Source organism: Dendropsophus ebraccatus, chromosome 1 (genome assembly GCF_027789765.1).
Source record: "Dendropsophus ebraccatus isolate aDenEbr1 chromosome 1, aDenEbr1.pat, whole genome shotgun sequence".
Classification (NCBI taxonomy): Eukaryota; Metazoa; Chordata; class Amphibia; order Anura; family Hylidae; genus Dendropsophus; species Dendropsophus ebraccatus.
The window spans coordinates 133,978,604-133,991,507 of NC_091454.1; the positions used below are offsets into that span (position 1 = coordinate 133,978,604).

At 40.8% G+C, this 12,904-nt stretch overlaps 1 protein-coding gene across 1 annotated transcript in view; it reads left to right on the forward strand.

The window, feature by feature from the left end:
- The window catches only part of EXOC4 (exocyst complex component 4), a 314,927-nt gene that overhangs the window by 101,428 nt on the left and 200,595 nt on the right, over window positions 1-12,904 (forward strand). The window contains exon 10 of the mRNA XM_069979105.1: window positions 8,200-8,290. Coding sequence (XP_069835206.1) covers window positions 8,200-8,290 — 91 coding nt within the window. The remainder of the gene's footprint in view (window positions 1-8,199; window positions 8,291-12,904) is intronic.

Here is a 12,904-nt window from a genome sequence, read left to right on the forward strand (position 1 = left end):
TCCACTTCTGAGCTGAGAGCAGAATTAGTATATAAGGTGTAAACAACAGGGTCCTCAGTCACTGTAAGCTATCCAATATCTTGGAATGGTGGGGAAACGATTCATGTTTATTAGAAGCTGTAGGCAGATAATGCGGTTAATGCGGGGGTAGTCACATGAAAACTAGGTCCATCCTTATAAATTATATAAGATGAAATGTACAAGCATTTCTTAAGATGTATTGTTTGAAAGATATAGAGTCACTAATCCACCCCCCCCCCCTCCCCCCAATGTGGTGTTTTGTTTTATCATCTGTTGCCCTCGGTTACGGCCCACAGGGCATCCATTTTCTTGTGTCGCACATGCTCAGTTCAATCGTCACATGATCTGTCCTATTAGTACTGGCAGCTAGTTTTCACTTCGCATGCAAGCAAGGGGGGTTTGTGGGAAAGTGTCTGCACTGTTGCATGGCAACCACAGGATCACAATTCATAGAGGAGACAAGGGAGTAGATACATGGGAAGGAAAACTGGCACAGTAAGGCTTGGTTCACACTACATTTTTGCAATCTGTTTTACTCATCCATTTTTGCAAAAAAAAAAACAAAAAACTTGATTAAAAACGGACAGAAAATTGTATGCATTTCTGTGCATCCATTTTTCGATTGACTTCCTTTGTTAAAAAAAAAAAAAAGGATCCATTTTGATCTGTTTTTTTAATAGAACAAAAATGAGGTTGACTTCGTTTTTGTGTACGTTAAAAGAACAGATCTGTTTTGACACACACACACATATATATATATATATATATATATATATATATATATATATATATAATGGAAGTCAATAAAAAAAGGATTTCAAATGGTTGCACACAAATGCATACTTTGTTCCATCGGTTGAAAAAAAAATAAAATGATTGCAGAATGTAGTGGGAACCCAGCCTAATGTAAGTTACTTTACTAAAAAGAGCACATTTGTTCTCCTGTGCATATATATATATATATATATATATATATATATATATATATATATGTATGTATGTATGTGTATATATATATATGTATGTGGTACACATCCAAATTTACCTTTGTTGCTTTGGGACACCACCAATTTAAGCATTGTTTATGTAAAACTAGAAAATAAAGTTGTTTTTTTAATTAAATATTAGGGCAAAGATGCTTTTAAATCAGGGTGTCAACATAATGCCTATCCTGATAACATTGATTTTTGTATGATGAGAAACAGAATCCATCTAGAGAATCATGTATATTGTACGTGTCCAGTGGCATCCTGTTTTTAAAGAAGCACTTCATTTTTTCCCAGTATAAAGTATACTCACCCCCAGTATTCCTTCAGTGCCATTTTTCCATCCCAGCTCATCTGCATCTGTACATTTTATTACTGTACCTGGATCATATCACTGCTTCTGTTTATCACGTTTTCTATGCTAACTATCCCTGCTAATAAATGAAATCCTATGCCCCCAAGGCTCACATCATATACTGTGTTGTACCATAAGGCAAAACTTGACAGTGCAAGTACCCTGTATACCTAGAGACAGTGAAAGTTGGATTTCAAAAGTACAACTCTCTAAATAATGCTGTCTACCGTTACTTTCTTTTTTTTTATATACAAATGTGAATGGGCTGAAAGATTTCTAGCTATTAATGTTTTATGACACATATAGTTAGATAAGATAAGTGTATTTATAAGATTACCAGTGGAAGGCGACATTTATCTCCTTAGCCAGATCTGTCTTCCGGATGAAGGAAGGGTCTACCCTTTACCTGCTGCAGAATATCAGGCAGTTAGATGATTGTGTTATTGTGACAAAGCTTGTTTGGAGACAGTCTGTTGTTAAATGTCAGTGTGAGGTAATGTAAGGTTAGCCAGTGCTGTTCTGCCCAGTCTTTTAGTTTTGATCTTTTGCACATGTCTGAGAGAACGCAGACTACTTTTTAAACTGAAGAGCATGCAGTTGTTCTCAGCAGCGCTGTATAGACACTCTAAAGCGCTTCATGCCTCAGTTCTCTGATCCTGAATTGTAATCAAAGCAGCAGCCATTATAAACCGTATTGCTTTGAGATGAAGATGATCTTCATGGAGGGTCATAGCACCAACCATGGTCGCATGTTCTGAGCCAGCTTCAAAGTAAAGCGACTTTGATGCTTCTGTGATAGCTTCTTGAGCTTGTACAAGTTTATCAACGTTCTTTCACAGAAAGTGATTTAATGAGGACATTTGTGTATTCCTCTGTAATTTCCCCTTGATGTATCCTGCATTGTCAGTGTTTCTGCAGGCTTTACAATCACATATTAGGCCTTCTCATACAGTATATCTCTATTTAAGGAGGCAGATAGCTTATGTTTGCTAAGTCATACCTGTATATCATGCTGTTGTGTCTCAAGGCATCACTGTACATGAAAGCCACCTTCAACAATAATTGGAATTATTCATTCTAAATTCTAAATCTGCAGTCTTTACTTTTTTATACTTAAATGCATACAGATACGTTGCATACATCTTTTTTCTATAATTGTGCAGCAAGGGCTGCACTGACATCGTTGACGATGTCCATGTAGCCCTTGCTTTAAAAGTGTGAAATAATAAAGTGGATGCACACCTGTTCACACTTTCAGTCTTCTCCTTGCTTCTTCCAGCTGCCTGCAACCGCCAATGGACTTCAGAGACCTGACACTCCGGTCAGCCAATCACGGACTATGGTGGTCCCGTCTCAGCCAGTGATTGGCTGAGTGGCTCGTCACTTCACAAAATTGCTCTGAAGTTACACTGGCAGCTGCAGACAGAAGCAAGGAGAAAACCAGAAAAGCATGGACAGGAAAGAAAATCTTTATTGTTGTTTTTACAGTCACTAGCCATTGGCTGTGCATCACTATTACATGTACATTTACTACACTATTACTAGTACATGTACATAGGTTGGAATAAATGACAACAATGAATGATTGTTTCATCGCCTGATCGTTGTCTTTATTACACATGTAATAGGCCCTTTACTTCGGCCCCATGTACAGTATAAAGCCATATGCTGCCCTGCTTCACAAAAAACTATGGAACCCTTACTGTACCACTGCATCCCCCAGTACAGCTGACAGCTCATTGCAGGTTCATCTGTGTCATCCACTGCTACTGCCCATACTAGGATAACCGCAGACAGGCAGAGTATACTAACTGCACTTTATGAATGGGTGGGGGCGCTGTTTCAACATGTATAATTACTCAGAAGGGACCAGATTATAGTAATATGATACGATATTGAAATCCTTGTATTTTCTGGCTACAAAAAATGTTAACCCTTCATGAGGTAGACAGTTTTTGTTTTTGCATTTAGTTTTATCCACTTCATATGGGTCTGTCCCACCTACAGACCCATATGAAGTCTTTTTATTTTATGATTCTTAACTTTTCCATAAAATATGCTGCAAAACAGAGAAAAAAAAGAAAATTTGTGAGGGGAAATTTGTTCAAATTTCAGGTGGGTTTCGTGTTTACGCTATTAACCATTTAAATGGTTAATCTATATTCCTCAACTTTTTTTTAGTTTATTCTACTACTAAAATTAAAGCATTATTTAAAAAAGTGTTTAAAAATGCTCTATTCTGAACCTTTATAGCATTTTTATTGAGGGCTATTATATTTTATTTGAGGGCTAATTGTTTGTGTCACGAGCTGTTGTTTTTTATCCTTACCACCCTTGCATATACAGTATGTGACTTTTTGATTCCCTTTTTATTCAAAAAAATTCTGTGATGTGATCAAAAATCAGCAATTCTTGGTCACAGGACCATTCCTGATATCAGTAATGGCATAATTTGATTCTGCATGTGGCAATACCCAATATGTTAATTTTTGTTTGTTTCCTATTTTTTTTATTTTGGAAAATAGGGAAAGTGGGGTAATTTAAAATTCAATAATGCCTCAAGACAAGGCAATGAGGCTAGGTAAGCAGTATGTGACCTCCACGTGCCTGTATGACCTCCCTACAATGCCTGGGCATGCTTCTAATGAGGTGGTGGATGTTCTCCTGAGAGATCTTCTCCTAGACCTGGATTAAAGAATCAGTCAACTCCTGGATAGTCTGTGATGCAGACTACCTTCATCCTCTGCCCCATTTCCGTGCAGTTTTTAGTTTAAGGCGCGCCTAGTAAGGCTATTTGGAGCACTTGAGGAGGGGCTGTTGCGGCGCCGAGGATGAAGTTAAGAGACTTGCCTTTATCCTTAGCACACTGTACACAAAAAAGGGAGCTATCAGCAGGTTAGATTTGTCTAACCTGCTATTAGTTTCCCTTTAAACAGTTAGAATAGTTGGTATTGGAGATCACTCTATCCCCAGCTACTGTGCACTTAAGTCATTTCTCTAATGCATATCTATTTTTAATTTAGCACCAGAATAGGCTTCCAAGCACCCGATCTCCTTGCTTCCTACAACTGTACCTTATGAGACAGTGTTTTCTGCTGCACCCACATCGCTTCTATCTTCAGCATGAGATCCAGCTTATATCACACTGGGTTTCTCACTGGAGATTGGCGCTACGAAGACGCAGCAAGAAGCTTCTTCTTATAACGTACAGCTGTATGTCACTGCACTCTTTACATGTCTCAGTCACTATCTGACCGCGGCATGTTAAGGGGTAATCTATCAGGAACTGAGAATCTCCATTCCTGGTAGATACAGCGGTGGCTCTGCTCTAATACTGGCAGCCGAGCTTCTGTGATTCCCACATGGGTGACCTTTAGTTCCTTATTCTATTCTAGGCTCGCCAAAGTTATTGAATACTGTGAAAAGGCGTAACAGTGGTCATTAAGATGTTAAGGGTCCTTTCACAGATACTGGATCTGCTTTTTTTGTTGCGGAGATCAATGTAAATAAATGATTACACTCAGCATATTATCTGCTTTCTTTTACAGGAAGTTGTAAGACCCCAAAGCGACACATGCCGGGATGTGCTGGGCAATGAATGTCAAATTTTTTGTCTAATTGTTTGTGCATTTTGTAACTGTAAATTCTTATTTCATCTCATTTGTTTCATGTAATTTTTATATAATACTGCCCTTATATAAAACATTATAAGCAAATTCTTTTTACATCCCTACACTCCCCTGGTGTTCTCTTGGCGTGTCTCCTGTCCCTTGCAGCCGATGCCACTTCTGAGGCAAACTTGTCTTGCCTGCTCAGCCAATCACTGACTGAGATGGTGCAGCACTTTGGGCTGTCACTGCCAAGACTAGTTCGTCTCGGAAGTGGCAGTGGTTGGCGGGGGGACCTGGAGACACGGCAGGAGGACACTGGGAGAGCATGGTGAGGTAAGAATAAGATGTTGTTTTATATAATAGCAGCAATGTATAAAAAGTTTTAATGTGCCAGAGTACCCCCTTTAAACCCCTCACTTGGATGTCAGAGCACAGAAAGTGTGCTGGGGGAGGGGGTTAATAAAATTGTATTACTGTGGTTTTCTGGATTGGAAAAGGAAAAAAACAGGTACATTTAAATCTTTCTTTAAATCTAGAGAATGGCATTTAGGGCTACTTAAACTACATTGTAATTGAAGAAACGGTATATTCTCAGCTATGTCCTTTATTATTGTTAAAAGCCTAGATCACAGTAGTAAAGGGATTTAGCGTGAAAATTAAGAGTTTCTAGGTACGATGCAATAAAAATAAGTTCTTGCTTTTAAATATGTACTTTATCTTTTTTTAAGAACACAACACCTCAGATATGTATGTTTCCAAAATATTAATTTTCCTTGATGCAGGAAGAAATATTGAAAATTGCCTTCACCTTGGGAGCAAAGTACAGATTTTGTTTGAGCATTTCACTTCTCATTTACATTTAAATTATCCAGTTGGAATGTGCGCAAAGTTTGAGAATTCCTAATAACTGTATGAGCCTTAGCAGCAATAATTACTTAGGGGCAATGGATTCCAGCAGACAAGCAGTCAATATACTAATATTTGGGCCGGAATCATTTTTTCTGTCTGTCGTATGCAATCAATTCTGTAAATTGTGTCTCATAACTTATCTCCTCTTGTTTCACTTGGGATTAGATAAAGTATGTGCCTAGCAGAGTTGATCATATAGAATGTTAGCTCCACAATAAGATCTTTACACGAGGCAAGCCTAAAAAAATAAAAACACAATGCTTTTAGATGATTTCTTTAGTTATTTTAGCAAATCAGTTGGCTTTGTAGGTATCTGTGTGATAGAAAGTTTATTTAAGTATCATATCTTAATAAACTATTCTTTCAATCCCTACTGTCTTTTTCCAAATCGAAATAGGTTTCATCACATCCTACACAAATAATTGAATTAAAGGGGCTGAAAGGCTGTGTTTCCCCTTTGTGTTTGCAATGCATTTTAAATGTGAATAAAACCACCCATTATTTCTTAGCTAGGACGAACGGCAATGTTGTAAACTAAGAAAGGTAATTTGTACTTATCTTATCAAGTCACCTGCCCGTCCATTTTTGACTCTTACTAGGTTTCCCTGGGTCTCTAAAGCCTGGTCCCTATTTATATGTTCATGTGATCATGGCAGCCAATTAAAGAAGTCCATTGAACATTTTTATTAATATTTTGTATTGCCCCCCCCCCAAAAGTAATACAAATTACCAATATACACTTATTATTGGAAATGCACATAAAGTGCTTTTTCCCTGCACTTATTACTACATCAAGGCTTCACTTCCTGGATAACATGGTGATGTCACAACCCGACTCCCAGAGCTGTGCGGGCTGTGGCTGCTGGAGAGGATGTTGGCAGAGGGATACTCAGTGTCCCTCCAGTGCCCTGTGTCCCAGTGCCCCTCTCCAGCAACCACCACACAACCAGCTCTGGGTGTTCCCGTGGGTCGTGACATCACCATTTTATCCAGGAGGTGTAGCTTAGATGCAGTAGTAAGTGCAGGGAAAAAACACTTTATAAACATTTCCCGTAATAAGTGCATATTGGTGATTTGTATAACTTTTGGAGGGCAATACAATACTTTATCTATCGCCGCATGTCTCCTCCTGCATTTGTCTTACAGCCACTGTGTTTGTAGCTGTAGGGGTTGACATGCTGGTCACTTGATGTGAGTGTCCCTGCCCTGCGAGTCCTTGAGGTGATTTACCCTGCTCTGTGTGCACTTGCTGATCATTTATGTTAATTAGAAAATGCTAATTGCCCAGCTTATAAGTAACGTTTAGCAAACCTATGTTAGGCACTGTGATATTTTTACACTATATGAAACCGTCCACCAGATTCCCTGTCACTCCAGATTTAGAGATGGAAAGAGGTAAAAAAAAAAAAAAAACATAGAGGAAAACTTCTCTAGTAATTTTTTTTAGTGGTGATTTACTGGTCTTTTTCTATAATTTTATCTTTTCCCCCTAAGCATAGTTTTTATCTTTGAGCCGGTCACCTTTTATAGCAGCTGAAACTTCAACATTTGTTTTAAAGTCACTTAACATCCACCTATGTGCAGTTACCTCACTGCATAGAAAGGATGTCTAGGATGATGGACGTTGTCTGCTTTATCTGTCTTTAGGGACTTTTGTTTTTTTCATCCAGCAGATTTTAACCCAGATTAAACATTCTCTGACAAATTTAACGAGATTGAAGAACTGTTTCCCTAGCAGCTGTCATGCAGATCTTTCAGGACAGGAACATGAGGAGTCTCTGATAACTTTTTGACTAAGTATAATTTGCTGAATAAATTATATACTGGTTCTTAAGCACTGACAATTATTAAAGGGGTATACTGGCAAAAATCTTTTTCTTTTAAATCAACTGGTGTCAGAAAGTTATATAGATTTGTAATTTTACTTCTGTTTAAAAATCTGCACTCTTCCAGTGCTTATCAGCTGCTGTATGTCCCACAGAAAGTGGTGTATTCTATCCAGTCTGACACAGTGCTCTCACTTCTTCATTACATACAGCATGTGAATGCATCTTTATCTAAGCTAATTACAGTAATGTCATATGCCCATTTGTATAAATCAATGTACATGAGAATCAAAACATTTTGGACGTACTATAAATTAAGTGATCTTTTTGTCCTGCTTGTTTGCAATTGTAGCAATTATAAATATGAAGAAATATACTGTACATTTTATTTACATTCTTCGAATGACAGTTAGTGGCATTAGGACTTCATTTTGGTGGAAAAAAGGTATTATTTTTACTATTATTTACTTTTTTACTATTTTTGTACATAGGTGGTCATGATGATCTTATTGGTGGAGGGTCAAGGTTCGTCTGCAAGCCTGGAGCCAGGAACATTACTATCATATTCCACCCTTTGCTCAAGTAAGCATGTTTTGAATTTAATTATTTGTTAGATTTTTATGTTTGTTGCTTAGAAAAGTAAAATAAATAAATAAGTGAAGAAGAATTTACGCGTTTATATTACACAAACTTCATTTTTTGTTTACGATTTTGTCATTCATAATTTGTCTCAAGGACTTTATTTGATACTTTGGTTGTTACATTACATTATTGTTTAGCTCATGTAAATGCCTTTTTATTGTCCGTGCTACACATTCAGCCACAAGAAAGAATCTGTTAGAATTTAAGGCCTTGACTCACAAAATAATAAACCACCACTATTCCAACACTATCAATGCAATGCAATGCTTTCTATAGCTCTTTGGCCCCTCTCACCTCCGTTCCAGGCAGTCCTTAGCAGGATCCTATCTCTGTATTACTACACAGTAGTTCCTTCTGCTGCATTGTTGGAGAATGACAGGGAACTCCCTCTGTAATTCTGTCTCTACATACCATGGCATGTAAAGTGTCAAACTGCTGGGAACAGACTGTCACTCTCTCTATACATAGACAGTGGCATATAAATGGTTAAACTGCCAGGAAATATGACTGCTTTTCCTTCCCGACACTTGCAGCAGGCTCCTGGCTGTGTGTCAGTTTTAGCTCCATATTTGCATCTGCCTTGTTGGGGACCCATTTATTACAGCATTTCTTATATTGATCTGAGCAACACATTTTCTGTGGACAATTTAGCTGAAGCGTGCAACTGGTGTTTTTGAGGTCAACACAGAGAGGGATAGAGAGACCAAAAGATATAGAGAAATGATTAAGCTTCTATTTTGATCTGATGGAGTTGGCTCACGGTCAGAGGTTGAGCTGGAAAGGTGAAATTAAATTTAATTTCTCCTGATTTTGAACAATGTGGCAGCCACAAAGTTGGCATGAGTTGTAGAAAGCTGCTGACAGTCAGGCATTACAAAGTTTAACGTTCCTGATAAGTATTGATGAACTCATCAAATTTGTTTTGACTTATTATACTTATTATTTGACTCATAAAAGTTTTGACTTATTATACAAATCAGAATTTATCTGTTAAATGAATTGTTTCTATCAGCGTGTAATTCAGTAGAGTAAATCACACACAGATGTTGTTGTCTAAAACTGTAATAGAAGTAGAATTAGTTTTACCTTTATATTGTCCTCTGAATTCCCATGTCTTGTATAACATTAATGGCTTTCAATCTAAAGAAAAGTGAAGTTTAAAAGGAACCTGACTCATGCCACGGGACCTACAAGCAGTGTCCAGATGCAGTATTAAAGCAAACAATACGATAGTTGGAACACAGTCCAATAAACTTGGCCAAGAAACTTTCCACTGCACTCCCTGTAGATAGTAAAAGGTGGTACTTACCAATAAATGTACTTTATTCCATCTAAACTGTTTTGGGATGGAGACTTAAAGGCAACGGCCTTCGTATGCACAAACACACACTTCCTCTCTGCCCGAGCTACCTAATGAAAGCTACCCAATGACAGGTACACTTTATAGAGGTATTCTCATCTCTAGTTGTTATACCCCTTTTCATGGGATAATGGATAACAAGTTCACCACTGATGGTCTGAGAGCTAAGAACAGAAACACAATTCTCCTGTATTTATTCATGCTCCATTCATTCCCTATGGGAACGCTGACCTCAAAAATGTTTGGCAGCCCCTTAGTGAATGAATGTAGGTTGTGGTGGCCATGCAGTCACATGGAGTGCTCATTTTAATCTGGAGATTATCCCCATTCTCAGTAAAGGTGAGAGGGGTCCTGGTAGTAGGACCTCCAAAGATCAGCTTATCGATAGGAGATACCAATATTCCTTCAAGTAAAGGGATTCCTCTCTGTGAACTTGATGTTCAAAATAATGATCAGATTTATCAATCTGTGTAAAAAAAACTGCATAATTTGCCTAAATCAATCAATCTGTGATGGGTTTCTGTGAGCAAGTGACACCAGTTTTTTTTCCCTTTAACTGATAAATCTGGGTCTTTTTGTGTAGTATTTGTGAATTGAATTTGGTTTATAGTGGTTGAAAAAACTGAAGTATCCTTTTATGATGATGTATTAAAGGGGAAGTGCGGCGCTAAACAATTATTTACTAAATAACACACATTACAAAGTTATACAACTTTGTAATGTATGTTATGTTAGTGAATGGCCCCCTTCCCCGTGTTTCCCCCCCACCCACACCACCCCTGGAAGTGTAGTGCTCTATACTCACCTGATCCGTGTCGACCCCCGTCCGCCATCTTGTGACAATGATGTAACAAACCGCTCCAACCGCCCCTCGTGCCGGCCGCCCTCGTGTTAGTTATGAGTTATGCTCAGCCGGCTGAGCAGCTGATGAGGCGGCAGAGGGCGGCTAGCACGAGGGACGGTCGGAGCGGTTCATTACATCATTGTCACAAGATGGCGGATGGGGGTTGATGCGGATCAGGGGATTATAGAGCACTACACTTCGGGGTCTAGCATGGGTGGGGGGAAACACGGGGAAGGGGGCCAGTCACATACATAACATACATTACAAAGTTGTATAACTTTGTAATGTGTGTTATTTAGTGAATAATTGTTTAGCGCCGCACTACCCCTTTAAGCTACATCTGTGTCACAAGTAAGAAACTAGGTGAAAATTTGTGTTTTTATGTTTTTACTAATTTTATGTACTGTTCTCCATATATTATCTTTATTTGGTTATATTGGTTATTTTCTCTCTGATAAACACCATCTATCTTGATATTTATTGGCTAGACCCAGTTATCCTAGGCCAGGGGTCCTCAACTGGCGGACCGCAGTCCGAACCCGGACCGCGGAGGCCAGCTGTCCGGACCCCTGGTCAGACCTCCTAACCGCCCCGGATCCGGTCCGTCCCGGGGCGGTTAGGAGGTCCCGCTCCCCACCGCACTGCCTCCCGCCCCATAGGCGTACTGTCCTTAGATGTCAGTACGCCTGTGGGGCTGGGGGCAGTGTCGGTCCGGCCCCCGGCTGATACGCGCTCTCTGGGGATGTCCCGGGGATTCCTCAGCAGAGCGCGCACCACAGACCTCAGCGTACGCTGCCGGCCTGTCCTTCCCGGAAGTGCAGGCCGGCGGCGTACGCTGAGGTCACTGATGCGTGCTCTGCTGGGGAATCCCCGGGACATCCCTACAGAGCGCGTATCAGCCGGGGGCCGGACCGACGGGAAGAGAAGAAGACAGCCGCAGCGGGGAACGAGGTGCTAGGTGAGTTGTTTTTGTTAATTTTTTTTCCTGTCTGGGGGGCAGCTACAAGGGGAGAGCGCACAGGTGGACTATATACTACAGGGGGGACCTCACAGGGGGCTATATACTACTGAGGGGGCTATATACTACTGGGGGGAGCGCACAGGGGGCTATATACTACAGGGGGGACCTCACAGGGGGCTATATACTACTGGGGGGAGCGCACAGGGGGTTATATACTACAGGGGGGACCTCACAGGGGCTATATACTACAGGGGGAAAGCACAAGGAGGGCTATACACTACTGGGGGGAGAGCACAGGGGCGCTATATACTACTGGGGGGAGCTCACAGGGGGCTATATACTACAGGGGGACAGCGCACGAGGGGCTATATACTACAGGGGGAGCTCACAGGGGGCTATATACTACAGGGGGGAGCTCACAGGGGGGCTATATACTACTTGGGGGGAGCTCACGGGGGCTATATACTACTGGGGGGAGCTCACAGGGGGCTATATACTACAGGGGGAGAGCACAGGGGGGCTATATACTACTGGGGGGAGCTCACAGGGGGGCGATATACTACTGGGGGACAGCGCACAGGGGGCTATATACTACAGGGGGAGAGCGCACAGGGGGGCTATATACTACTGGGGGGAGCTCACAGGGGGGCTATATACTACTGGGGGGAGCTCACAGGGGGCTATATTCTACAGGGGGAGAGCGCACGGGGAGGCTATATACTACTGGGGGGGAGCTCACAGGGGGCTATATACTACAGGGGGAGAGCGCACAGGGTGGCTATATACTACTGGGGGAGCAACAGGGGGCTATATACTACTGAAGGAGAGCACACAGGGGGGGCTATACACTACTGGGGGAGCAACAGGGGGGCTATATACTACCAGGGCAGTCACCCCCTTTGTACCTAATATCAAAGGCCTGGTGAGAGAGAAAAAAATGCCAGTTTTCCCGCTAATAAGCAGCAATTCTGTATATAAATAGTTGAACGTTTGTGACAAAGTAACAAAACACGTTTCCTACTGATGTTCAGCTCGGACCTTCACCTGACAATAGACCCCGGTAAGTGGACCTTCACTAAAAGTTGTTGAGTACCCTTGTCCTAGGCAATGGTCTCAAACATTCTACACTTTTAGTTCAAATATCTACCTGCATTTGTAATATTTTTGCCGTGCAGAAATTGCTGTCCTTCAGTACAAGTTCAGGTAATACTGGTATGACTTGCAGTTCTGTGTATTTTTACTATTCATGACCCAGAAGCATGTGGCTCTGGAGGCTGGTAATAATCAAACATATGTTTTCTAGAGTGTTCAGCTAGCGATGTCTGCAGGACTGCGCCAGGGGAGTGTTATGTGCCCGGCATTGGTTAAGACTGGCAGTTAGGCTAACAG